At 39.0% G+C, this 26730-nt stretch overlaps 1 protein-coding gene across 1 annotated transcript in view; it reads left to right on the top strand.

The window, feature by feature from the left end:
* The window catches only part of npr2 (natriuretic peptide receptor 2), a 113715-nt gene that overhangs the window by 40717 nt on the left and 46268 nt on the right, over window positions 1–26730 (top strand). The window contains exons 5-9 of the mRNA XM_049603967.1: window positions 245–380; window positions 2360–2454; window positions 8927–9062; window positions 13862–13946; window positions 26043–26163. Coding sequence (XP_049459924.1) covers window positions 245–380; window positions 2360–2454; window positions 8927–9062; window positions 13862–13946; window positions 26043–26163 — 573 coding nt within the window. The remainder of the gene's footprint in view (window positions 1–244; window positions 381–2359; window positions 2455–8926; window positions 9063–13861; window positions 13947–26042; window positions 26164–26730) is intronic.

Here is a 26730-nt window from a genome sequence, read left to right as displayed (position 1 = left end):
GGAGTTTCAGAAAAGTGAATTAAACTGTATTTTTTCAAAGAATAATCATTTAGTGTGATTGTTGGCACATGGCACTTTGACTGACCAAACTCATATTGTTTCACAGAAGCAGGCCTTTGAATGTGAACTGAATAATAGGCCTGTCCTCCCTTAAATTCCAGCATTAAGGTCTTTGATCATAGCTGTGTAGAGTTCACGAATTTTCATTGTTGCTGGTTCTTTGAAATGATCCCTACCCTTGCAGATGGACTACATTGCCGGCAGCTTCTATGATGGTTTCGTGCTGTATGCAATGGCCTTGGACGAGACGCTGGCAGATGGTGGAGCCCAGAACGATGGCATCAACATCACAATGAGGACGCAGAACCGACGATTCTGGGGTGAGCAACTGGTGACATGCTTCATACATTATAGTAGGTTTTAAACAAGTGGCGACCTCCAGGGCTGCCACAACTACAGTTCCTTGAATGGCCACTAGTCAGCCAGTCAGTCCCCACTGCCCCTCATGTTAAAATGCCCAGCTTTAAAGCAGAAATATACCTTTATTGCGTAGTACAAAAAATGGTTTTGGTCTCTGTAGCTAATTTCCTTGTTCATGACAACTGTACATGGGATGAATTTTTATACAACTCAGCCGTTTAAATGTTATTAAGGCTTAAAGTTACACATAGTTAAGAGTATGGTCACTTTGAGTGACAGTTGGGTGCCGTCTACTGACGGGTCGCTGCCACAGTGACAACTTTGGTTTGGTAACCATGACGTAACCGCAGATTAGTCAGCGGCATAGTCAGATTTAGCTGCAGAGTGAGCGCTCTTCACTTCATGCTGCCCTTTGATACAGACAGCTGCAAACACGCAAGCAGCCACCCAGAGAACAAAAGGCTTTTCCTGGAGGCTTCAAGATAAAGTTATCGTCTGCGTTTTGCTTAGGCATCTTACAGCAACTTGAGACAATACAGTCTCTGGCTTTTGTTTGGTATCTAGTGTTGGCAAAATGTTGTTGCCGATTTACGATCCATCTTTATCGTAGTTAGCTTGTTTACTATGTCCCACCAAACATCCCGCTGATTTCGCATCTGACATAGATCTGAGTCTGGCGCAGCGCTAGCTATTTTATTGTGTTTCCATTTCATTAAAGTTAATTGTAACTCATTGTTTGCTAAAAAAAAGTTTTGACAGAGTTTGGTTGTGGTAAAAAAAACCCTCTAAGGAGTCGAATGTTCAGCTTTCGCAGTAAGTACATTTTGTTTAAATGGTTTCACCATGCTAACCAAACCAGCGGCTAGCATGAGGGTTAGCTCCAACTTCTCGTCCAAATATGGTAACTTCTGATCACAAAAATCCAAGATGGCGGCAGTCATGGCTTCAAAATGGGCGTCCAGAAACTAATGGGTTACATCATGGTAGCTACGTACATTATTTTATACAGTTTATGATTTAAAACAATAAAAGTTTGACTGTGGCAATCTGTCATATTTGTACTGTTTTACGCACACTCTAGTACTTTTTGGTTTAGATGTGTGTGTGACACTGATCCCACATCAGTTTGACATGGTGTATATGAACTTGATATTGATAGACAGTGTAAATGCAGAAGTCATTTTGCCATAAAGCCATGGCTGCCTCTCAGATAACAGAGAATGGTGCTCTCATCTTGCTGTTATTGGACAGCACCATTGAACCCAAAATGAGATTGAATATATAACCTTTCAACACAATAGTGTTATTGAACAGTTATCACACAACAGTCCGGTATATAGTCCATTTGATGTTTGATGAGGGTGCCCACGCACTTCCTTGTTTACCTAGCCGGCTGCCAGATCTGCGTTCACATCATATTGGAAGATGCAGAACAATGGGATGTTGTTGCTTCAGATTAAAAGGGTTGATGACGGCTGTTTTGCTCAGCATGATGGGAAACAACAAGGAAAACAGGGCCGTGTTGAAAATAATGATGGAAACTTTGGCTTCATTATTGTGCACGTTTTGACGTGTTACCTTGTTTTACAGAAGCAAAAGCTTTTTCAAATTTCGTAATGGAGGTCATGTTCCAAATATTTTTCAATCTTTTCTACATGATCAGTAATTATAGAGGTTAGTTAGAGAGAAATGCACAGTGTGTAGAGCCATAAAGTGCTGCAGAGTCATCTTAAACAGAACTCAATGACACAGGCAGTAAAATCAGCCTTGTAAACACTGTACGGATAAATAAAGAGTCCAGGTTTATGATGCAAACACTGAAGACATTAAAAACTGTATAGTGAATCATCCACATTTGAACGAGCAGTTCTCAGTTTATATAAGCACCACATACGATGTTGAATCAGACCCTTAATGTGAACATTGCTTGTGTTTTTAGGAGTTACAGGGCTTGTTACCACAGACCACAAAAATGCCAGGGATATAGACGTCAACCTGTGGGCAATGACCAACCAGGAGACAGGAGAGTACGGGGTAAGTCATGGTTTTACTGTTACTGTCGATAATTCACTTTGTGTTTAATGTGGTGGTGATGTTCAACATGATATGGGGAGGTAATAAATGACCGAAGAGACAGTTTTTTGCTCTGGTCCTTTAAAGTGCACTGTAAATAGATGATTTTCTCCTGTGGTGTGAAATGTTTTTCCATGGATGCGGTGGTTTGGCACAGGATTTAATGTTGGGAGGAAATCCCTTTAAAAGAACAGAAGTCAATGAGATAAAACATGACTGATATTAAAGCCGCTACAAGGAACTTTTAACTGGATATGCAAAAGTTTCTCGTTTCTGTTGATGTCTGTGCGTGACCTACAACAGCAAATGAGACCATTGGTGTGAAGATAAGCTATTTTTATATAGTGCATATCCATACCTTTAGGAAACTGTCTCCGGGTCCGCCCCAGGTCGCTTCCAAGATGAAATGATTTACGGCACTCAGACGGCACACGTCATCTTACCTAGCTGCTTACATTTATAGTGACTTTTATAAATAGTCACTATTCCTCCTCCTCCTTGACCCGACATCCACGGGGAGTTAAAATAGCAGCAATCATCAGGTAAAAGTTCTGTGAAAGCACTGGAACCACCAACAGTCAGCCACGTCTCAGTCACACAGAGAAAATCCAGTCCACGGGAAGTCAGGAAATCCTTCAGGATAAACGTTTTGTTCGCTAGCGATCTAGCATTTACCAGCCCAATCCATACTCAGTCCAAGAAGCCATGGAAGTGCTTACGCCAGAGGGGTGGAGCTGGGGCGCGGCAGAGGTGAGCTGGGATCCCCGATAGGAGTGGGGGCAAAGTTTTCCCGTCTTGTTGTTTCATTCATCCCCAAAACAAACACATGCGTGAGCCAGGTAAGCGTCTTTATGACAATACCCGCTAGAGCTCATGGGAAATGTAGGCTTCATTCCGGCAAAACACTACCGCTTTTGTCCATAGGGTCGCCAAAATCAACTCAAAATGAAAGTTCCTTGTCGGGGCTTTAAATAAGATAGAACTGGGTTAAAGAGCAGGGAGGTCAGCTGAATCACTATGATCTCATTCCTAGTCGTCATATCTTGATTCTTGGGCAGTCTTTTGTATTGTATTGTGACGCAGAAGGGTTTGGCAGTTAGGTTTAGAAAACAACTTGCTTAGGGTCAGGAAAAGATCGTAGTTGACGTTAGTCATGAGTCACATCAGTTGGCTCACTTGACTGATCAGCAGCGTGTCAAAATAACTCAACACTGACTTTTAGTTTCACATGGGACACAAACACCAGTCTCCTGGATCAAAGTCCTGTGCTTGTTGGACCCATCCACCTCCTCTCCCAACCACCCTAAGCAGACTTTCTCGCTCTTTATACTACGTCTGTTGCTCTGAAAATCTAATAATGATGCAGATGGATTTACTTTGGAGATGGTTGAAAGCCTTGTGCATCTCATACAGACGCTAAAGGGTGCATTGTGTGTCTGTATCTGCCGTTTTTTGATGCCCTGGGAGTTAGACCAGGCTGGCTGAATGGACCAAAATCTCTTTACTGGTTCAAATTTTCATAAATGCCCCAGAGTGCAGAATTTTGGACCATTTGTAAGAAAATTGGATTTTAATAGCAAAATAAATACAATTTACATGTGTTTTGTGTCAAACCTGTGTTTGGACTGTACTGACAGATAGTGCAACAAGGCACTCAGGGGTTTTTCCCTGGCTGCATTGTTCAACACTTAAGAGGCACATTTGGCATTGAGACATTTTGTTAGGCATGGACTGGGCTGATAAGCAAATGAGGAGGGACTTTTTCTGAAGTACTGTGTTATTTTCATTCTTATTTTTCAACACTAGTATTGTCTGAATCCCACGCCTTTTTTAATACTTTTCTTAAAGAAGTATGAACAGATTTTTATACACGTCGTTTCTTGTCGTCTTTCTTCTTTCGGCTATCTAATTAAGGCATGCAGCAACCCCCCCAAAACAACCATTTATTGAAAGCTGAATAAGCACAGTGTGACTTTTTTCAAAAGGTATTTGTTGGGGCTTTTTGCCTTTATTTGATGGGACGGCTAGAGCATGAAAGGGGGACAGAGAGAGGGTGAATAACATGCAGCAAATGGCCATGGGTTGGAATCGGACCCGTGCCTGCTGTGCCAAGGACACAGCCTTTGTACATGGTGTGCCTCTCTGTCAGGTGAGCAAGTGGGCGCTCCAGCACAGTGTGACTTTGCCCAGATAAAAAAGTCTCATAGTGGACAGATTCAGATTAAGAGAGCAAGTCAACAAGACTACAAATCAGCCCAATCGCCAGAAAAAAATGGCTTTTTCCATTTCTGCAAACCACAGATATGTTACATTTGCACGTTAATAATGCTTTGGTTAATGTGTGGTTAGATCAAAGCACAAAAACGACTTGGTTATGGTTGGGAAAAGATCATGTTTTGGCTTAAAATACTTGCTTTTGTGCCAGTATCCAGGCAGGAAATAAAGCGATGTCTTAGGTAAATAACAGCTGCTTTATGTGGTGCTATCTCCGTTGGAATAACAGTGATGGGGCACTATGAAGAACCCATGTTTGGTGCCTACAAAGCTGCTTGAAACATAGCAATGACCCGCTAAATCACAACCCTTTTTTGTTGTATGTTGGTCTTGAACGGAGGTCTTCAGTAGTCTGCAGCTTGGCAGCCGTAAAACCTAGATGACACACCATCCACCGTCCATTCCATCATCCGTTGACATTCAGCTCATATACTACCTGACTTTTGAAACGCTGATATGATACATTTGAAATGTACAAAATGTAAGTTATTCATGGTTTGTAGAAAAATACAATGCCTACATTTTCTTCTGGTGATAATGTATGCCAACTTTTGGTCTTTGGCAGTTTTCAGTACTCAGTGTTACAAACCCATTTTGGTTGGGAGCCAAAAAGAACAGAGGTTCAGTTAGAAACATTTTAGTGACCATAGGGGTATTAAACAAACACTTATAATATTAATCAACTTAAAAAACATAAAACATGTCATCTCCAAAAAGAAAAAAGTTTTGGGAACCTTTTGATATAAACTGTAAAACTTACTCATCATGAATCATTTTCATCCTCAGTATGTCAAGCTGTTGACACAAAATAATGACATTAACTGAAGACAATGCAAGGCTTATTCACTTCATGTGTCTCTAATCACTCTAATGAGAATCCTCTCAAAGTTCTTTTTAGCATGATACTTAAACCCTCAGCCTTTCTTTGTGTTTGCTTGTTGATGCATTGAGAGCAGAAGAGTATTACTATCTGGGACATATTCTGGGGTCCTGACTTCTCTAATGATAAGATGCATAAAACCTCAAATTTCCCGGTCCCAGTCCGATGAAAATATTTGTGTATGTTGTACTCTGCAAACACTGCTTAGTGTTTTTTTTCTCTCTCAAAGGGAAGAAGAAGTGGGTTAGCTCGATTTGACTTCAGTTAGAATTTCATAGCAGTCCTCGGAGGCTGTCAGCGTGACTTCCTGGTCTCATTTCTCTCCGGCTTTTAATTGGTCCATTTGTGTGGCCGATTGACCCGAGTAGCCGGCAGCCTAGTTGAAAACATCACGGGACGGTTTCGGCTTTCAGAGTCTCAAACTGCTTAATGTAATAAACAGAATAACAATATCAGAACGACTGATTCATTTTGACAGAAGGCCGATTATACATTTTAAGGATTGTTTGTCATCTTCAAATTTTACTTTTGGGGGGACACAAATAGGGAGATACATTTGGCAGAATTTCCCTTTATTGCCACATCTTACAGAGATATTTTAGACAATAGTGTGTTTCCAGCTTTGTGGCAACAGATTGGTCGATGCACATTCCTGTTTCACCATGACAATGCCCCCTTTGCACAAAGCCAGGTCCGTAAGGAAATCATCATCACATGTAGCGGTGTAGAATGATGGGATCCACAGACATTTGGCCACATATATTCCATGTTTTCAGCATTTGTTTTTTATGTATTCTTCTAAGCAACCTCGATATATTTTTAGCTGCAGGGGAAATAAACAAAACTGTCTGCATACTTGAAGGCATTAGAGGTTTTAAAAGTGAACACAAGATGAAGTTGTTGATTCTTTGGCAGTGCAGTGCAGTAAACACAGCCCCTCGTGCAGCTATTTCAGACGGCGCTCCCTCTGCCCCTTCACCCATCACATCTGCATTGTTTTGATGACCCTCTGTAGGGGTGACGGCCTTTAAGGTTTTAGCAGAGACGACGCGACACGCTGGGAGCACGGGTGGAAAACATAAAAACTCCTCGGGCTAGTTAGAAACACAGGAGTCGTGTTTCACAGCAGGACAACAGATGCTGCTTGTGACGCTGTGCCATCAAAATAAAGCTCACACACAAGCTGTTCAGAACGTTGGTCAGACTCTGCTTGTGTAGATGTAAGGCGCTCAATGGAGACAATGTAGCTGTGCTTATCAAGGACATGCTAATTAGCTCTCAACATATGATTCTTGATTAGCTTGAATGTTTTAATGCTATGTCACAGAATAGGTGAAACAGTAAATCAGTAATTGTTGCCATCTCAGGATGTGTGGCTAATATATGAATTGCTGTAGTAAATGCTTGTTCATTTTGAAATATGGAACCAGGAACACTTTTAACATTTTTGGACCAATGAAAGAAACCACTCATGAAAAATGTGTCAGATTATAGATGGCTGCAGGAACACGTTGTGAAGTATGGAAACCTATTTCTGTTGGTGTCATGGAAAAAATATATGGAGAATAATAAGAAACCTTCTCAGAATAATGATTTAGTATTGTTTTTTTTATTATTATTTTAAAATATTGGGTCAACACTTTGAGAAAGTTTCTCATTATTTTGAGATACTAAGTCAGCACTTTTGAGATACTAAGTCATTGTTGTAGAATAAAAACTCTATTTGGAGATATGAAGTCATTTAGATATACCAACTCATAATTTAGAGATATTCTATTTTGAGATACTAACTCTTCATTTTGAGATACTAACTCATTATTTAGAGATACTAATTCTATTTTGAGATACCAACTCTTTATTTTGAAATACTAACTCATTAGTTTGTGATACTAACTCTTTATTTTGAAATACTCTTTATTTTAAAATACTAACTCTTTATTTTGTGATACTAACTCTTTATTTTGAGATACTAACTCATTATTTTGAGATATTTGTTCTTTATTTTAAAATACTAACTCTTTACTTTGAGATACCAACTCTTCATTTTGAGATGCTCATTATTTTGAGATACTAACTCATTATTTTGAGATATTTGTTCTTTATTTTAAAATACTAACTCTTTATTTTGAGATACTAATTCTTCATTTTGAGATACTAACTTATTATTTAGAGATATTAATTCTATTTTGAGATACTAATTCTTTATTTAGAGATACTAACTTTATTTTGAGATACTAACTCATTATTTAGATATACTAACTCTTTATTTTGAGATACCAACTCTTTATTTTGAAATACTAACTCATTAGTTTGTGATACTAACTCTTTATTTTGAAATACTCTTTATTTTAAAATACTAACTCTTTATTTTGTGATACTAACTCTTTATTTTGAGATACTAACTCATTATTTGAGATATTTGTTCTTTATTTTAAAATACTAACTCTTTATTTTGAGATACTAACTCATTATTTAGATATACTAGCTCATTTTTTTGAGATACTAACTCTTTATTTGGAGATACTAACTCTATTTTGAGATACTAACTCATTATTTAGATATACTAACTCTTTATTTTGGGATACTAACTCTTCATTTTGAGATACTCATTATTTTGAGATACTAACTCTTTATTTTGAGATACTAAGTCATTATTTTGAGATACTCACTCATTTTTGTCATACTCACTCATTATTTTGAAATACTACTTCTTTGTTTTGAGATACTAACTTATAAGCTCCATTTCCACCAAACACTAAGTTACCTTTGGAACCAACAGTAAACTTCAGACATGGTGTTTCCACTGCAAACAGTACTCTTAAATGCGTGCGGGGTTGTTGTCACTCATTACTCCATCCAACATTCACTGTGTTTTCTCATCACTGGTGACACAGATGGAAGTCTGAACTTTGTTTATCGTCCACAGAACAGGCTTACTCATTGATATTTTCAGAACTAAATAAAACAGGCTGCAGTGAGAGTCTTTCTCCATGGGATATTTAAAAATAGCAAGTTTGTGCATTCAGTCCTTGTAAGGCAAGCTCAGGGGTTTAATGTTGCTGTATCCCACAGGAACGACACTCTGTGACGCCTAATATTAATAATATTAGTTCACATAATTTGGTAATTTCAAAAAAGGTTCTCATTATAAAGACCTACAGGATCTTTTTTTCTTATCACACTGGCAGAAATGGGCTCCTACAGTGAAGTTAGTTTACATCAGGCTCCAAGTATCTTTATTTTCATCCATTTAAGTGAGACTTTTTTCTGTGTTTGCAGCTTGTTGCGTACTTCAATGGGACCACCAAAGACATCATTTGGTCCCAAACAGAGAAGATCCACTGGCCCAATGGGGGTCCACCACTGGATAACCCTCCCTGTGTGTTTTCTACAGACGACCCCTCTTGCAATGACGGTATGACAACTCTGCCTCATCCCTCTTGACAACACACTTACCCTCTACTTAAAGCTGCCTACAGATGATTACACCTGTTTCTGAAGTATTTTCTACAAACAAGCGACATAAGGTTGACTAATGGACACGCTGATGTCAGGAAATTGCATGAAAGAATTACGACAACAGGTTCACGTACAGCATTATGCCACACTTAATGGCAGAATTTTTCTCATGACTTAGAGCAAGATTGAATCAGTCATCAGATGAATATTACAGCACACTAATGCTTTGTTTATATTATCACTCTCATCTCTGCGCAGTCTGTGATATTTTCATCCATGCTTTGATGATAGATGTGTTGTTTTTCCTCAATTTCATCCCAACTCTCTCCCTCAGTGATGCGAAAGAGCAAATGTAGAAGTGTAATGTTTGCTTGAATAACAAGCGGCGTGAAAGATAAGTGCTGGAAATGGTCTTAGCTGCGTGAACAGAGTGACGGTTGTCACAGATGATAAACTGAGGAGGAAAACCACTCCAATTACAAATGTATTTTGGTGTGAAGGAGGGATAATGAGCGGAGGGGCAATAAATCTGACTCAGTCACACAAATCTGAAGCCAAACAATTTGCAGAGTCGAGAGCCTGGGTGTCGTCTCCTTCTCCAGTGTCCCTCTAAGCACAAAGGGCAATGAGTGTTTGGGAATTTGATGACACATATTGACGATTAACAACATGTACAGACACACAAAGCTCAATAGCAGCAGTGTCTCATTCACAGAGTAAGGAAACAGAGATGTCCAGTTTACTGCAGTTGTGCTCGTTTGTTTCCTGGCATGATATCAGTCTTCTCATCTCAATCTTGGAATGAAAGCAAACATTGTAACCCAAAATGTTGAACTATTCCTTTAATGCTTGCTATTTAACTGTATTTGCAGGTAAGAGAACACAAACACACAATCCATTCATGTCATAATCCAACATATCAGCACGTTTTCTGACTGTTAAATCTATATAATTTCCAAAAATGTTTAGATTTATGCAGCTGAATGAATAAACTGGACACTGAAGTGCTTGCCGACTAATACAAAAGAAAACTGTGATCACTGTTTGTTGTTATGGTGACAGCACACATCAGCAGGACCATAAAAAGTGTCACGCTCACAGTTTGAGAACGCCGTTTTGGCCTATTCTTACACCTATTTTCCTCATTAAACAGAAAAATACAACCGAACCACATTTCTGTCTTTCACCAGTGTTAGCTTAATTGCCTCGTTAACTCATCGTAAAACACACATCATTCAAACTCGACAGAAACAAAATAAAACTTAACCAAAATGATCTTGGTTAATGTTAGTCTTTCCACTGTTTTAACAGTCACCGACTTTGGTTTGGTGGAAATAAACCCTTAATTTGCTGAGTTTGATGTGAACACATGCTGGATCTACACACTTTTTATTTGATTTTATGCTAAAATATATTGATAAAAAATATACATGAGTAGAATTTGCTTTTCTGTGAGAGGCAACCACGCACTGCTGTCTGGAATAATCATTAGCAAATGTAATCATAATCAGAAATAAACTCAATTTATTGCCATTCTTATTACTACCACTTCTAGTATTACGGTGTCAGGCAGTTCTGCGTCTTGTTTGTCCAAGTGGTGTTGCCGTACCCCAGTATAGCACTGCTTACTGGCATAGTTAGCTAACATTACTGTCTTTGTTAGGGGCCGGGCAGGCAGTCCTGCCAGGACCCTCTTGTTTTCCTGCTCATTCTTTCTTCTTCTTCTTCTTCTTTTTGAGGAAATCCTACTTCCCATGTGCAAAAAATCACCAAACTTTGCACAAAGGTCCAGTCCTATGCCAGATATCCTCAGCTGCAAACACAAGTCAATAGTCCTGATTGTTGCTCTACAGCAAGCGTCTAAATTTCAAAACTTTGAAAATTCACAACAAATTGACTGTATGTGCTACAGCTTCGCAACTTTAACCAAAATGTAGCCCCAATACTGAAGAAACTTTTGTACATTTAAACCTATTGCAAGTTATGGAGTCCATCACTCTGTTTTTTCAACAACTGTAAAACTTCTTAAACCTATCTCCTCCCACAATTTCTGCTCAATTGACACCAAACTTGCTACAGAGCATCTTCAGACTGTCCTACACAAATTGTCCTCACAGATTTTTGATTTATCAAAAATTGAGCCTACAGTGCATCGAGATGTTTGACTGTAAACGGTACTGTAAACCAGGCGTCACGTTAACCGGATATTCTCGGTCATTGACCGTTTTTTTTACTACAATGACCGGAAAATCTGAAGGTCGTCGGTCCTTTTGACCGGTTGCAGTTACCACCCCTGCCCAGTTGGTGGCAGAGTGCACAGTGCTGCAGAGAAAAAGTCATTCATCTGCTTCATGTAGCGTTGTTGACATAACGCCCTGGACACACCGGATGCGGAACCAAAGCGCAGCGCCCAGCAGCGGAGGCAGTTTTCAGTCAGCGCCCATTTTAACCTATCTGACTGTCCACGCAGGCCGCTGAGCAGAGCGGAGCGCCCGTGGAGTAGAGGCAGCGCTTCAGTTTGGCGTCTGGTCTATTTTTCACGGGAGCCGCGAGCGCTTCTGTCAAGCTGGATAGAGCGGATCATACCAAACAGGAAGTCGGACACAGAAAAGACAAGAGAATCCGGCCAATTTCAGAATAAAATAACAGCATGCACTGTGGAACGTGAGGAGAAAATACCGTGTTTATAATTTAAAATAACACAACAGTGCATTACCGAACACATTTTTCAATTAATTCACTTATTTCAATTAATAAGGACATGAACGAAAAGATGAACAGACATCCACACACCCGTGCCACAAGGCTTCGCCCTGGACACATCGGATGCGTTAGTGACGCGTTAGTGCCGTCCGGTGTGTCCAGGGCGAAGCCTTGTGGCACGGGTGTGTGGATGTCTGTTCATCTTTTCGTTCATGTCCTTATTAATGCACACTTTATAACTTGCTTGTTGGATTTATTAAAAACGAACGAATGAAAACTAAATGTCTTTGAATATCTTTATTATCATTTAAAAACGAAAATTAAAATGACCGGTAAAAATAGATTATGACCAGATTTTTATGACCTGGCGACAAAAAAGTCTAGCACAACATCTGTTGTAAACATATACTTGCAAATTCTTGCTAAATAAGTTTTCAAAAAAAAAAAAAAAAAAAAAAAATTACAAAATTTTGGAGTCGCGGTAAAAGATGTTTGGCAAATATCAGAATTTTATATCAAAAACTGTATTTTTGACAGCATTTTGAATTCTGTCCTCACGTGAACCATTGCTGTCAGATGCAAGATGTGTATTTTCAGTTTGAAATCTGCCTTGACAGCTGCTGTCATCCTGGTGGCTGGCTTAGTCAATTTGTGAAGCCACAGATAAATTCTCACTTGCTAATTAGCTCAGTCAGATAGAAGGTGCTCCTTGGTGTCAGAGGTTGTGAGTTCAACCATCAACTGATGCAAAATGCACATTATAATGGCAACTTTCTTGTTGTCTTCCTATCCTGCTTCTTGTTGTGCAGAATTTCCTAAATTTGCCTAAAATTGCCCTGACCATTGCTGAAGCCAATATCTCAATGCACACCTATATTGATATCTGTTCACAATAGCTTCTATAACATGTGTTATCACTATTATTACAACATAAGACAATAAAAGATAAGACAATTAGCTTTTGTGTACTGTCCACTGTTTTTTCCCCTCTCTTTTCTTTTGGTGGTAGGTCGTCTTTGCTGGTGCTTTGTTGTAATTTGCTCTCTACAAAAAAGCGATTCCTACTCCCACTAACAGCTTTCCCCTTTTAAATGTTATCATCCCTCACACTGGCTGCCAATCAGGGCTTTTGATGTGCCACACACTTACAATTCCCACATGCAAACAGGGATAAATAGGTTCCTTGTGAAGGTTTTTTAAAATTTAATTTAGTGTGCCTCTTTATTAGGAAATGGGTGCACACAACATACTGATACAGTCACCTCAGAATTCATGCATAACTTTTTGTAAAGGCCCAGTTGAATATTGCAGTAACAATCTGTGGTATCACAAAATCCCACAGCACACCTGGATTGGCATCACGGCACACCATTTGAGAGCCACTGGTGTACTGCTGTGCTTGCTTGTGATAAATAAGCAGTAGCTCATGACATCATGTTTCAACAAACAAAAGACACAAGGAAATATTGTAGTAGTTTAAAAGTAATGGACTGCTTATTTAGAAATGGACTGGAAAACCTCACCTCAGTGAGTTTGTGACAAGTCAGCTTGTTTATACGGAAGTTTAGGAAGTCGTACACATAAAAATGGTCACCGCTCTGACCATCCTGCTCCGTTCATTTAAATGGGAATGTCCGTTCTGCTCTCATTATATTTCTATGATACTGGCTGAAAAATGCAGACTTTAATTGCTTATTACAAGTAGTTAACTGTTTCTTGAATGCAGTGAAGTGAAACATCTCCTGGTGTTCGAACTGATATTTCTCCTAATGTTGAGTATTATCTTATCCTTTGATTTACAGCAGGTGCTATAATTAGTCTCCATTAGGTCTTTATATCGGGAATATCGGAGCTGTGTAATTGTGTGAAATTGTTTGCCGGTTTTTGCGGTTGACAGATTGCTTAAGCAGCGCAGCTGTATGTCAGGAAGTCACAGCTGTGAGAAACACAGCACAGAGCTTTTCTCTTTCTCCTTTCAAACATATGAATGTGGACATCTGTTGAACATATGAGCGACGACTGAGCGTGGAATCCTTCTCCTCCTGTTTCCAGGTCATCTGCCAGTTCTGGGTATTGTCGCTGTGGGATCCGGCTTAGCGCTCATCATTTTCGGGATCTCCAGTTTCCTCATTTACAGGTGAGTTTGATCGCACCTAGCTGTCGCTTCCTGTCTGTGCTGCTTTTAGCTCCAACAGTAGAAATGCAGAGATGTTTTTTTTTTTTTTTTTTATTCCTCTCAAAGACTGAAAGAGAGAGAGGGAGAAAGAGATGTGTTCGATACAGAATTTATGGGTCGTGCTGCTATAGGTGCCAGTAAGGTATTTACACAACTGTTGCCATGGCAACAGCTCAGCAGGTGACGGCATTAAAGCAGCGGTGAAGTGTGTTTAAGCTGCCAAGTGAGCTCATATACTGGCCTAGAACAACCTCTGCTGCTATTCTCACTTAATGATCATTAGTGTGTTCATTAAGTTTGTTTTCTTTGTGCTGGATTAAAGATAAATGCCACCTATTTTAATCATTCACATGCACGCTGCTGATGTCAGATGAAAATCATCAGCCGAGGTGATGTTTGTGCTCCTCTCAAAGGATTACATGTTTGTTTGTACGTTGTCATAAATGTTTTGGCTTTAAAATCCTATTAGGAGCTCAAAGATGTTTGGTCTTGAACTTGAAAACAAGGCTGTATGTTTTACACTGCAAAAATATGAGGGGGTTTTTTTTTTTTAACAATTTAAAAAACCTGCCCCTGGGATAAAGTAATTTTTAATGTGCTTCCAATGCAGAGTAACTGTTTCAAAGAGTGTTCTGTTTTCTTATTTGTAGAAATGTTTGAAACAAGAAGGATGTGAGGCTCCTCAGGGGGAGTTTTATGTTTTCCAAACTGAGGGTCTAGGGATGGAGGGTGCTGACGGTGAAGCAAAGCCCTTGGGGCAAATTGGTGGTTTTGGGCTATTAAAGTAAAATTGACTTGATTTGACAGGGTTCAACTCATAACTTTTAAAAGTAGATGGCAGGTGGGCAACAAGGCGTCAGCTTTTTGTTGCCAAAACCTGTGATACATCAGCTTTATAATAAAAATCTGACATAAAAGAACGTTAAAAAGATTATTACTGTAACCGAACAAAATTCTTTGTAGTTTGTGTTTTATCTGTTACAGATTTTTACTCCTTACTCTGCCTTATTTAAACTTCTGTGGAAAAGCTTGTGCAGATCATCTGCAGAGATTGTGTGCGGGGCTCGCAGAGAGCTGCAGAGATGCACCTCACATTTCCTAAAAATGTGATTAAGCTCCAGGCACTGCCGATGCCGCAAAAGTTTGATTGAACATCAAAGCTTGAATGTGGGATTTCCAGACAGTCCAGACAGAAATTACATGGCACATGCATTCTGCCGCAGTAAGATTATGCTTGGCGTGCCCACACCAGCCCGCGAGTAAGGCATAGGTGCACAGCCGCAGACATATAAATTAGAGGAGGCCTGTGCACACGCAAAAAAATGCACTAATGTACGTGCAGTACCGACTGACAGAAATATTTCCAATATTTAAGTATCACTGATGTAACAACTTTGGGCTATTGCTTAAATCAGATATCACAATGTTTTTGACCAAATACCTCAATATCAATATTGTGATAATATTGTAGGGTTGATCATTGGTGCTTTTATTAAATATAGTCAGGGGATGACACATATCAGCCCCTGACTATCACAGGGCTGACACATAGAGACAGACAACCATTCACACTCACATTCACACCTACGGACAATTTAGAGTTATCAGTTAACCTGCATGTCTTTGGACTGTGGGAGGAAGCGAGAGTACCCGCAGAAAACCCATGCTGACACAGGGAGAACAAGCAAACTGTGCATGGAAGGGCTCCTTCACCCTGGGTTCAAATCAGTAACCCTCTTGCTGTGAGGCAACAATGCTAACCACTGCACAACTGTGCCGCCACTTAAAACACTATGATTGTTATATCATAAGAGAGAAGGGAGATGGATGGGTCAAACAAGTACCAGACTTTCATCCAGGAGGTCGGTGTTCGTTTTGTGTGTGAAACCAGAAGTCAACATTGAGTTATGTTAACAATGAAACATAGTATGTTGATGACTGTCACAGGAGTGATTACATAAGATGTATCTGACGTGTCACTTGAGATATGTTACGTTACCTTATTAACACTAATTCTACACCAAACCATGAACTTTTTGTCAAACCTTACCCAGTAAATTTGTTGCCTAAACCTAGCTAGTTGTGCAACTGCGACTATTTCAAGTTGCAACCGTGACTGCTAACAGTCATACACGAGCTGTTCCACTGTCCATCAGTAGGTGTGGTTATTATTTAGGAACATGGTAGTATGGGTTGAAGAACTTGTTGTATTGCTTCCTACAAATACAACAAATATTAAAAAGGTATTTATTTTGAGGTTCCCACTTTTATGAAAGCTATGTTAAAAAGGCAGAGAATTGGTTGACAGTTTCTCGAAATGGTTTCCAATGGCAGCCTGGCAAACGTTATTATCATGCCCTGCTTGACTGTGGCTATGGCTGCACTGAATGCTCAATATTCTTTTTACATTTTACAATAACAAATACATATATTTCAGATTTCTTTCTACATCTTTCATTATGACTATTTTTAGTGCAAAAATACACTTGTGTCACCATGTTGTGAGATAAAAGTTGCACAAAACTTTTCCGAACAGTTAAAGGAATGAATGCAATGTGTAAAAAGCTGTCTGTTCAAACAGTTTTTGGGGGTTGGTTCGGGGTTGCACGGGAAGAATTTGAACTCATGACCTCAGTATTTCTAAAATCCTGTTACAGCCCTGCTTTGAAACAAATCAATTTGTATTCCAAACAGATTAAAATAATACAATTTTTCCACTTGTATCAGGAAAAGAAAACATTTCTGACTCAACAAAAATAACATACTGTGAAAAGATGAAGTTGTTCTGCAGTATTCATTTGTTAGATTTGGCTTCAACACAGGTGGCATTAACATCTTTAATGAAATCCTGCAGACTGTGTGAGCACCACATTGTTTAGTTAAGAATAAATGGTAATGCCTGAATGTAATCAGGTTTTTTAAATAAGTGTTAGTGTTCGCTGCCGCCCCCGAGCAGCTGTGTATCTTTTAGATAAAATAATTGCCTGCCTCGTTTCTAATGATTGTAACTTTGAGCTCTGCATTCAGCTGTAAAAACAAACTGGAATGAAATCGTTACAGTGTCCCGAGCGGCACAGTCTACATGTTTATGGAAATCACTCTGAGACTGAGCTCCATTTAATTACACAAGAAGTTAATCATGCATGCCCTCAGCAATTAAGCTACTGGAAGGATTGCTAAATTCTGGGTAATGTCATGGGTGAAATCTGCATGTAATAAAAGAAAATTAATGTTTCTATTTTTCCCTTTTCCATCACTTTTTCAAAGGTGTCTTTACATAGGCGGTTAATCATGTTCACAGCTAATCAATGTAACACAGCACTAACTAAAAAAGAAAATAAATGACACCAGTAATCTGATTACTTTTCTAATACTGACTATTAACACAAACAAGTGTTAATCACCAGCCAATCAGAATGGATTTTGATCAGAGGAATGGTGGAAGAAAGACGGAGGAGCAGCTATCTGCCTGAGGTAAATCCACCAAACCTGGAGTTGATCATTTTTTAATTTCAAATTAACTTCCAGATAATTAGACGCAGAGTGTGCACTTAATTCTGACAACACTGACATGTTCTTCTCCTTTTCTTTTGCAGCTCACAGTTCAGCAAGCACAGCATGGTTTCCTAACTAGCTAGCTAGTTTCCCTGGACCCTCGGCCAGTAAGTTTGATGAAATATGCTCTTCTTTTCTTGGAGTTTCTTTTTTAAAGATCTGGGATCCAAGGGTAACATTTGGTGACTTATGGCAACAAGTGTCTATTTCTGTTATGGGAACCCAACAGGGAAACTCTGTTATGCATTTTTGGTCCTGACCCGCAGTTTTTGCACTCTCTGCTTGAGTCCGACTATATTTAGATTCATAATTTACATAAATGACAGTTTAATATATGCAAAGCTATTTCGAACACACTCGAACACGCTGCCTTTTATTGGATTCTGAGGCTGTGAATTTGCTAATATAACCCTCCCATTCAAGTAAAAAGCATAAATTACACCACTGGTTAAAAGTTTTTCTCTGACAGTTAAGGCTAACAAATCACTTCCTGTTTTGGCAGACACCAGTGGAGCTTTGCTGATGGACAGAGGCGCACGGCCGAGCTGTTTACAGCTGTCTATAAGATCCTCCAGCTGCTGAGAGGAGGCCTCCGTGTTCAGGGCTCAACCTATAAAGACACCACTAAAATGTTTAACGAGTTTTGTCACTGTTTGTAGTTACTCTCAGATCAATCAACCTTGGGGTCACTTGATACGCATACAGGGATGCAATTTATAAGAATGATTTATAATAATATTTATTTGATATATTTTTAATAGGAGAAATAAATATATATATAAATATATTTTCATTTATATCCATTTTATATATTTGCTTACGGGTTTGTTTGTTTTTTAATAAATACAGATTTTTATAATCAGATTTATACATTTTCTAATGGCTGGGTTAATGGGATTGTTAATCTAGTTCACAGGCAGAAAAGGCTACGAAACCCAAAATGAGGAAGCTCTGTACTGTGAAATTATTGTCATATTTTGTATTTTTTGGTACGTAAACGGTGGCTGGTTGCATAGCTTTGGTAATAGGTTGCACCTCTGACGTGATACAGTGATTTCCTCGCAACTTTTTCCTGTGTAAAATGTACACAGTTGTAAAACTGGGTGAATTTAATAAAAGGAATCCTGTGTATTAAATTGTCTGTTTCCTTGTGTTGCTTTGCTATACTGCAACAAACCATTTTAACCTCAAATTCAGACTTTAAGTCTCATTTTTTTGTCATGAGTGTCAGAATTAAGGCAGACAAGGGTTTTGTGTCAACATTTTTGGGGGTCATACATATGAAAGGAGAGGTTTGGGGTCCTCCACTCAGAAATGTTTAACATCAAACACTTAATTTCCTGCATCCAGGTGATTTTTTCTGCATCAGTTTATTGGAAATGTCTTTAATTTCATCAAAATAAAAGTCCTCTGTTACTTTTATTGTTGCACATGCTCTACATATTGAGGGGGAGGTGTCCCCTGTGCCCCCCCCAACCCTAAATCAAGACTGCACTGGTACATTATTGTTGAAACAAGTTGATTTCTATTATAAACAGGTGAGTTACTCAGCTTGTCCACACTGCAAAAACATGCAGTGTACACATGCAACATAGCCAAAATGAACGCTCACTGATTTTAAGTTTTGGTGGCGCGACATCAACATCAAAATACCATCGTGCAGCACTCAGTAGATTTAACCTGGTGGACGGTGGGCAGTTGATCTTGGAGTCTGGTGTGTGGCAGCAGTGTGAGGGGATGTTGAGTAGAGCAGCAGTGGCTCTGTTGTTTTAATGGAGGGGTTGGTCCAGCAGAGGTATTCACATATGGGACTTATGAAACAATAGGCCCAGTGTGGAGCCCCACACTTTGCCCCTCTGGCTGCCAGAGGTCTCTAAACGAGGCTCCTTAAATAGAAAAATACCTTTTTTTTCTGGTGGTGGTGGAAGGGGCTGGAGGGCACCGGTGGTTTAATGGTGTTTCCTGCCCTCAAAATGGTTGCACATAGTCACGGCCGGGAGTATTTGTAGACACAAACAAGCGTCAGAATCCCCTTTAAGTTTTCAGACTGTCCGACTGCACAGTTTGTCCCTGGTGAAATGAGGTGTGTAAAGAAAAAAGGAGCCACTTTTTGGGGATGGTTTGAGGAGAGGCTAAAATGCAGTGATATGCAAACACTGCAGTAATTTCCTGCAGCCATCTGGAAGTGTTTTACACCTTTAAGATTGTGCTGGAATGTATGGCCTCCGCTCGTTTTTCATTTCTGAGTGGCTCAAACTGAAAATGAATTTCCTCCTCCCACCCCCAAAAAAGAAAAGCTCTCCAGTCTTCAAAACTCTGGGCTAATAGTTTTATTTGTGCCGTAAATCATTAAGTATCCAGAAACAGCAGCTCCTCTGAGATTTGTCCCAGATGTGTTGATTCGCTGCCTCTTCCCGTCTGTGGCGCTCTGTGTTTGCCAGTCGGACTGATTATAAACAAACAAAAATAACACTCAAAACAAGTCACAAATATAACTGACATGAAAATTGCTAGATTAATTAATTTGGTTAGGCTGTGTGTGCAGACATTTGGGGGGTTGTTTGCCGCTCTGGAGCAGTTTCTATCCGTTTCCACTTTAATGCATCCACCCGTAGTTCACCATAGAAGAGACAGGAGTGGCGATCTCAAAATTCAATTGTATTACTCGGGAGATTACGCTGACTGGGCCACATTAAAGACCAAAATTACCAGCTAAACCTGTTGCTGTTTTACTTTCAGCCCATTGTATGTTTCTACAAACCATCGATATATTAGATTTGTATGTTTTTTACATATCATTTCAACATGTCTGAAGTGATGCAGTATATGAGCGGACTTTGCTACTGAGAGGTGGAGGGGATGATGATCGGTGTGACACCCAGGTGAGACGACTGCCAAGCTGCAGACAGTGACCAGTGGCTCTTTTTCTTGTGGCTTTTTAGCCCCCAAACATAACTGTTTTTCCTGCGGTGACAGTGGCATATAGAAAGCAGTTGTTATTTACGGAGACAAACTGGTTTTCCAGTGGGGATTGGGTCCCCAAAACTGTGTATTTTAAGCCCAAAAACGGTCTTTCTGAACCATTACCAAGTGTGACACCATATCCGAGTTACAGTGTATCCGAGCCTGACCTGCCAGATTTCTAGCTGCAGCTCTGCAGCTTGTTCTGTTCGTTTTACCTGCGCTTTGGTGGCCACAGCTTTTGCCTTAGAAGACTTAAATTTGGCATGGAGGTAGCAGCTATTGCGAACTCATGCTTGAAGTACAAAGATGCAAAACAGTAAATCACGTGCACAGTGTTTAAAGCGGCCACTTCATATTAGCACAGTTCAGATGCTTATAACCAGACATACAGACCAATAAATTAATGTAACATCCCATATTTTCAGGTGAGCAGCACTGCAACATAATTGACCTTTCGCTAAGCCCCGCCCATTTGTGATTGTCCACACTGTAACTAACTGCACTCCCTGAAGAAACATTATCATATTTTTGGAGAAATGAAAGAGTGATTCCAGAGAGAAGCAGACAGAGGGGTCTACAGTCTGTGTTTGGATATATCCAGGATGTCAAACTGACTCAGCAGCAACAACAGGTTAAAAAGACAAAGATAGTTAGAAGCTAAAGCCGAACTATAGGCTACAGATCACAGTGTAAAAGTGAACCACCACATCACTGCTGATCGACACACAAGACAATGAATATTCCCTGCTTCCCTTCACTGGTTCCTGTACAGCAGAGTCGGTCTTTGTTTCACTGTTATAATCACTACAAAGCAAAAGCAGCATGTGTGTACATTCAGTAGGCTATATCTTCAGTAGCTAGCTAGCTAACCCTACACTTTTCAGGGTTTGATTTTGGTTTTGGAACAGGGAAGAAACGTATATCTTTTTCCAACCTCTCCAGGTAACGAGTATCATTAATACACGACGTGCCCCAGGCACAACATTTAGCTCTAATCCACAAAACCAGCCTGAAAATGAAGGAAATGATTGCATGAGAGTCAGTGGAGCACAGCTGTGTTGTTGTCTGAACCTGGTCTGAGCCGGCCTGATGCTACGTTATGATTGGCCAGTCTGCGTCTGGGGGTGGGACTTAGCGAAGGGTCAACTGCTTTTCACTTCCCCTCTATTACAATATATATTTCTTTTCATTTTTCACTATAAAATGTCATAAAGTCTGTTAGTGTAGTCTAAATTGTAGTTTACTGTTATCTTTTCCAGCATTACAGTATTAGCTTATTGTATTGTCATTACTCTACATGATTAAATACTGACGCAAGTTACTGTTGTTTAATTGTTCTTTGTATAATCTTTGAGGAAACAACATGCTTTTAAGGAAGCATCAGTTTTACAGTGTTTGATTTAGTAGTTATTTTTGCACCAGTGTTAGCACTAAGATAAGGTTAAAACATCTGAGTCCGCTCTCAGTGAGTTTGTTAAAAATAAATAGTGTGGGAGTAAGAACTGAAGTGGATTCTAATCTTCATCATGGTTGTCATTGTTTTTCATTGCTCTTAGAAGAAAAGACCTGTGAGTCATCAGAACAAGTAGCTCTGTTTAAAGTAAGAGAAAGACAGATCTCTCAGCCTGACATTCAACTCATCATTTCAAGTGACAAGTGGTGATTGGAAGTCAAAGAAAAGTGGTCGACTTGACTTTTAAAGCAACACTTCTTCTTACATAAAGCTACTGTTTGTGTTGATTTCCCTAAATCCCAGTATGGGTCTCTACAGCGTGATGTTTTTGCATATTCAGCATGTGTGTGAAAGAAAGAGCTCTTTGTTTGGGACTATAAAAAAATCACCTAAAGAAGTTTTCCACTTCATCAAAGTTAAATAAGCAGAGCATATGGACCCGTGAAGTTAAAATCTAATAAATGCAAACACACACGCCTGCACACATAAACACACGTACGTCACATTACTGGACGTGAAGCAGTCAGATATGAGACTGCTATCTCAGGAAATACCAGCAGGAGAGATGGAGATCAGACGTAACTGCACAAATGGAGGCTTTTTGTTTAAGATGACTCGGCAGATTGAGTCCACGTTGTTTTAAATGTCATATTCCTCATAATGCAACCGTGAGTCAACAGACCACCTCGCCTCTGAAGGATCTCTATGAATTTATTTTGTTTGTATGAAATGTGCCATTAGAGAGACGCCGCTGCGTGCAGAAAGTTGAGATTTGAAAGTCACGATTCTGTGGTGAAAACACCAGCTGACTCACTCCTGCCTCAACCCCGACCAAATCCTCTTCATGTGACATTGGCTCTCATGCGCAACAGTCTCTTTAATTTCTTACATTTTCTCTTAATTTTCTGTTAAGAGAAGAAAAAAGTCCACTCATGATGCACGGAACGATTTTAACCATCCGAATCTGCTCCTTCCCAGATGTGCTGAGTGATGAATCCCACTTAATCATAGGTAACCTAGTGGCATAGGTAACACCCCCTAAACACCATAGAAAGGCAGGTGTGCCGTGTGCAAAGACTCCAGCACAAAGGCTAGGAGGGTTGTGAAGACGTAGTAGATTAGGGATCCCACCCCTGTGGAGTCTAGATGCTGATGGTAATGGTGGTGATGAAATGAAGAGGGAGCTGAGGATCTGGATGTGAAGACAAGTGGGCTTTTGATGAGTTTGTCCTTGGCTGTGGGTAAGGTGCCTGGAGGTGAACGGGGTGGAGGAGGGTGCGACGATTCCACACAGCTGACAGGAGCAGAGAGGAGAACATGTTTAAAGTTTGGCAGCAGCAACATAAATGGCTGAAGGAGATCGTGGCAAAGTTTACTTGGAGAGGGAACACCCATAGTCAGGTGATTGGTGGAAGTGGTGGGAGTGGGATAGAGAGAATTGTGAATGGATACAGCGTAAAGAAAGTCTTCCATTTTGAGTTTACACTGAGCTTCATTGAAATCAGTGCACTGATGAAGTAAATTTTCCTGCGCATTAGTACTGATACATTTGTGATGCTGTGTCAGCAGCACTGCTGGAGGAAGTATTCAGATCCTTCACTGAAGTAAAAGTACTAATACTCATTCATGTATTCATGACTGATTGTCCTGTTCAGGGTCATGGGCTGTCTGGAGCCTATCCCAGCTGACAGCGGATGAGAGGCAGGGTACACCCTGGACAGGTCACCAGACTATCACAGGGCTGACACATAGAGACAAACAACCATTCACATCTACTGGCTATTTAGAGTAATCATTTAACCTAATCTGTACATCTTTGGACTGTGGGAGGAAGTACTGATACCAGACAGTAAAAATACTCAATACTCAAGCATTCAGAATGTTAGTAAAAGCAGAGGTATCAACTCGTGTTACATGACGTGGACATGAGTGAGACTTGAGTAGAATTTAATGACTTTAGATCAGACTTTATAAAATTAGAAAACATTTACAACTCGACTTAAATTTTTAACACCAATGACTCGTGACATGACTTGGACGTGAGCCTTCTTACCTAACAATACTTGATACCTTCCTCCGAAGATTAAAAAACTATTATAATGTTATTTAAGAGGTGTGACAAGAATGAATTAATTTCCTCTCGTTTTCTGAGTCAACTAATATTAACATTATTCATTCCCAGCAAGCTGACACTTAATCCTCCAGATCCACTTTGTTTGAACAAATCTGACACATTTCTAATCAAGCTGTAAGAGAGAACCATGAGTGCACCAAGAGCGAACATTACCCTATTGATCACCAGTTGCAGAAAGTAATAGTAAGAATTAATTTTTTTTGCAGTCAAAAACTATGGTGGGTGGTCAATGAAAAACAACATGCACTATGCAAAACTTGCAGGTTGAGACTCAACAACTTCGGACAAACTTTTTTTAATGAATAAGATCTGAAAAAGCATTTGTGATTTTTGGAAACTTAATATGTTATTGCTCTGTGGTTTAAATGGCATTGCATTCGGTGAAGGGCGCCTTTAGACTTGTCAAGGGCTCGATATTCAAAGTTTGGAACTGGGACATGCCTTGGGACTTTTCAGTCTTAGTTTGAGACTTAAGTGTTAAGACTTGAGACTTGTGACTTGCAAAACAATAACTTGGTCCCACATCTGAGTAAAAGTATGTAAGTTTAATCAGGAAAATGTATTTAAGGATTAAAGTAAAAGTACTCAATACAGAAAACTTTAATACATTTAATAAATCAAAAAAATATCAGAATGACTAAAAGAAAAGCAGCAATGGCATGCTTTTGCATAAAATGTGACAATTATATGATATGAAATAAAGGTTATACATATATATATATATATATATATATGTATGTATATGTATGTATATGTATATATACATATATATGTATATATATATATATATATACATATACATACATACATACATACATATACATACATACATACATATATATATGTATGTATATGTATGTATGTATGTATGTATATGTATGTATATATACATATGTATGTATATGTATATATACATATATATGTATGTATGTGTATATATATATATATATATATATATATGTATATACATATATATATATATATATATATGTATATACATATATATATATATATATATATGTGTATATACATATATATATATATATATATATATATATATATATATATATATATATATATATATATGTATGTATATAAGATAATGTAATAAATATTACATAAAATGTTTGCCGGTGTAGAAACTAGTAACTAAAATCTTTAAATAACTGTAGTGAAATAAAAAACATATTTTTTTTAACTCGGAGAGACAAATAATTTGCTCAATAACTCTCTTTGTCCCCTCGACTTTACTTTTGTTTATTTTTTTTATATCTATATATTTTTTTAATATATTCATTTATTTTAATTAATTTATTTTATTTTAATCATTTTATCTTATATTTACTTAGTTATTCTCTTTTCTCTCTCTTCTTCTTCTTCTTCTTCTTCATCTCTTCCTGCGCTCAAGACACTGTGATTTGTACCCACTAGGATATTTGGGAAGGTGGGAGGGTGATTTCGGAGTGATTGCTTCGCAATGTGTTGTTTGTTTCTATTTTTGTTAATGGGATGAAAAATTTACATTCTAGAAAAATCTCAGACTTCTGTTTTGCAATGAGTACCTGCACTATGTATTACTTGCTTTGAAGTCTGTTTAATAAACATACTTTAAAAAAAGGAAACATATTTTCTGCTGACATGGAGTTGAAGTAGAAAGTGGCATGAGATTAATAATAAGTAAAATAAAAGTGCATCAAATTGTGTAAAACAACAATATGTGAACTGACTTTTTTCTTATCTTGGTTAGAGCGCTCTTGACCACTCATGAAGTTTTCTCTTGTCTAAGAGGAGAGCAAATCAGTGTGTACTAACAAATAAGAACAAATCATAGATACAAAGAAAAAGAAGGAAAGTTGTCCGTGTATAGCTTCCTGCAGGAGGCCCAGCGTCCCTCTGTTCTTTGTGCTGCTGTCCTTGTTGATTTCACCACCTGTTTTTTCCCTCTTTGCAGGAAACTGAAGCTGGAGAAGGAACTGGCTGGAATGCTGTGGAGGATTCGCTGGGAGGACCTCCAGTTTGAGAGCCCCAATAAATACCACAAACGAGCCGGCAGCCGGCTCACCCTCTCGCAGGTAGATTATCGTCTCAGACACAGATTTACGTACCCACACTGTCAGACAAAACATAATAAAAATGTGCAGGTGAGGTGACAGAAAACAAACGTACCAAAGCGCTTTGCGGCTCCTGAGAGTTAAAAACTAAATACACCCACATGATCTCATATTAAAACTGGCAGCCCTGAACATCTCCTCATAATTCTGAGCTTTATATCGCCTTTTATTCCGTCAGTGTTGCTGGCTCAGCCTCCAACGTGTGATTAACAAGTTGTTTTTCTTCTGGCAGGTTATATTGCCATGCCTGCCAGTGGGAAAGACTCAACACTGGGTCCGCAGCTTTCATTCATACATGGATGATTATCAGTGTCGAGATGTCGCTGCTGTAAAATTAGACCCGCCAGGAATTGAAAATGCTAATGCTGACATGTTTGAAGTGCAGAGCTTCACCCTGTTTACACACTGCGCTGTGTATTAAGGTGCAGTTTGTGGCTTTTCTTAGAAAAAGCAAACGCTGCAGCCCTGACAGAGTCCAAATCCTTTGTTAGTTCACACATTCCTGAAAGCTTTCCCAGTGGTTTATTG

Source organism: Epinephelus fuscoguttatus, linkage group LG18 (assembly GCF_011397635.1).
Source record: "Epinephelus fuscoguttatus linkage group LG18, E.fuscoguttatus.final_Chr_v1".
Lineage (NCBI taxonomy): Eukaryota > Metazoa > Chordata > Actinopteri > Perciformes > Serranidae > Epinephelus > Epinephelus fuscoguttatus.
Note: the sequence above shows the minus strand (reverse complement) of the source record. Positions and strands in the feature narration are given on the sequence as shown.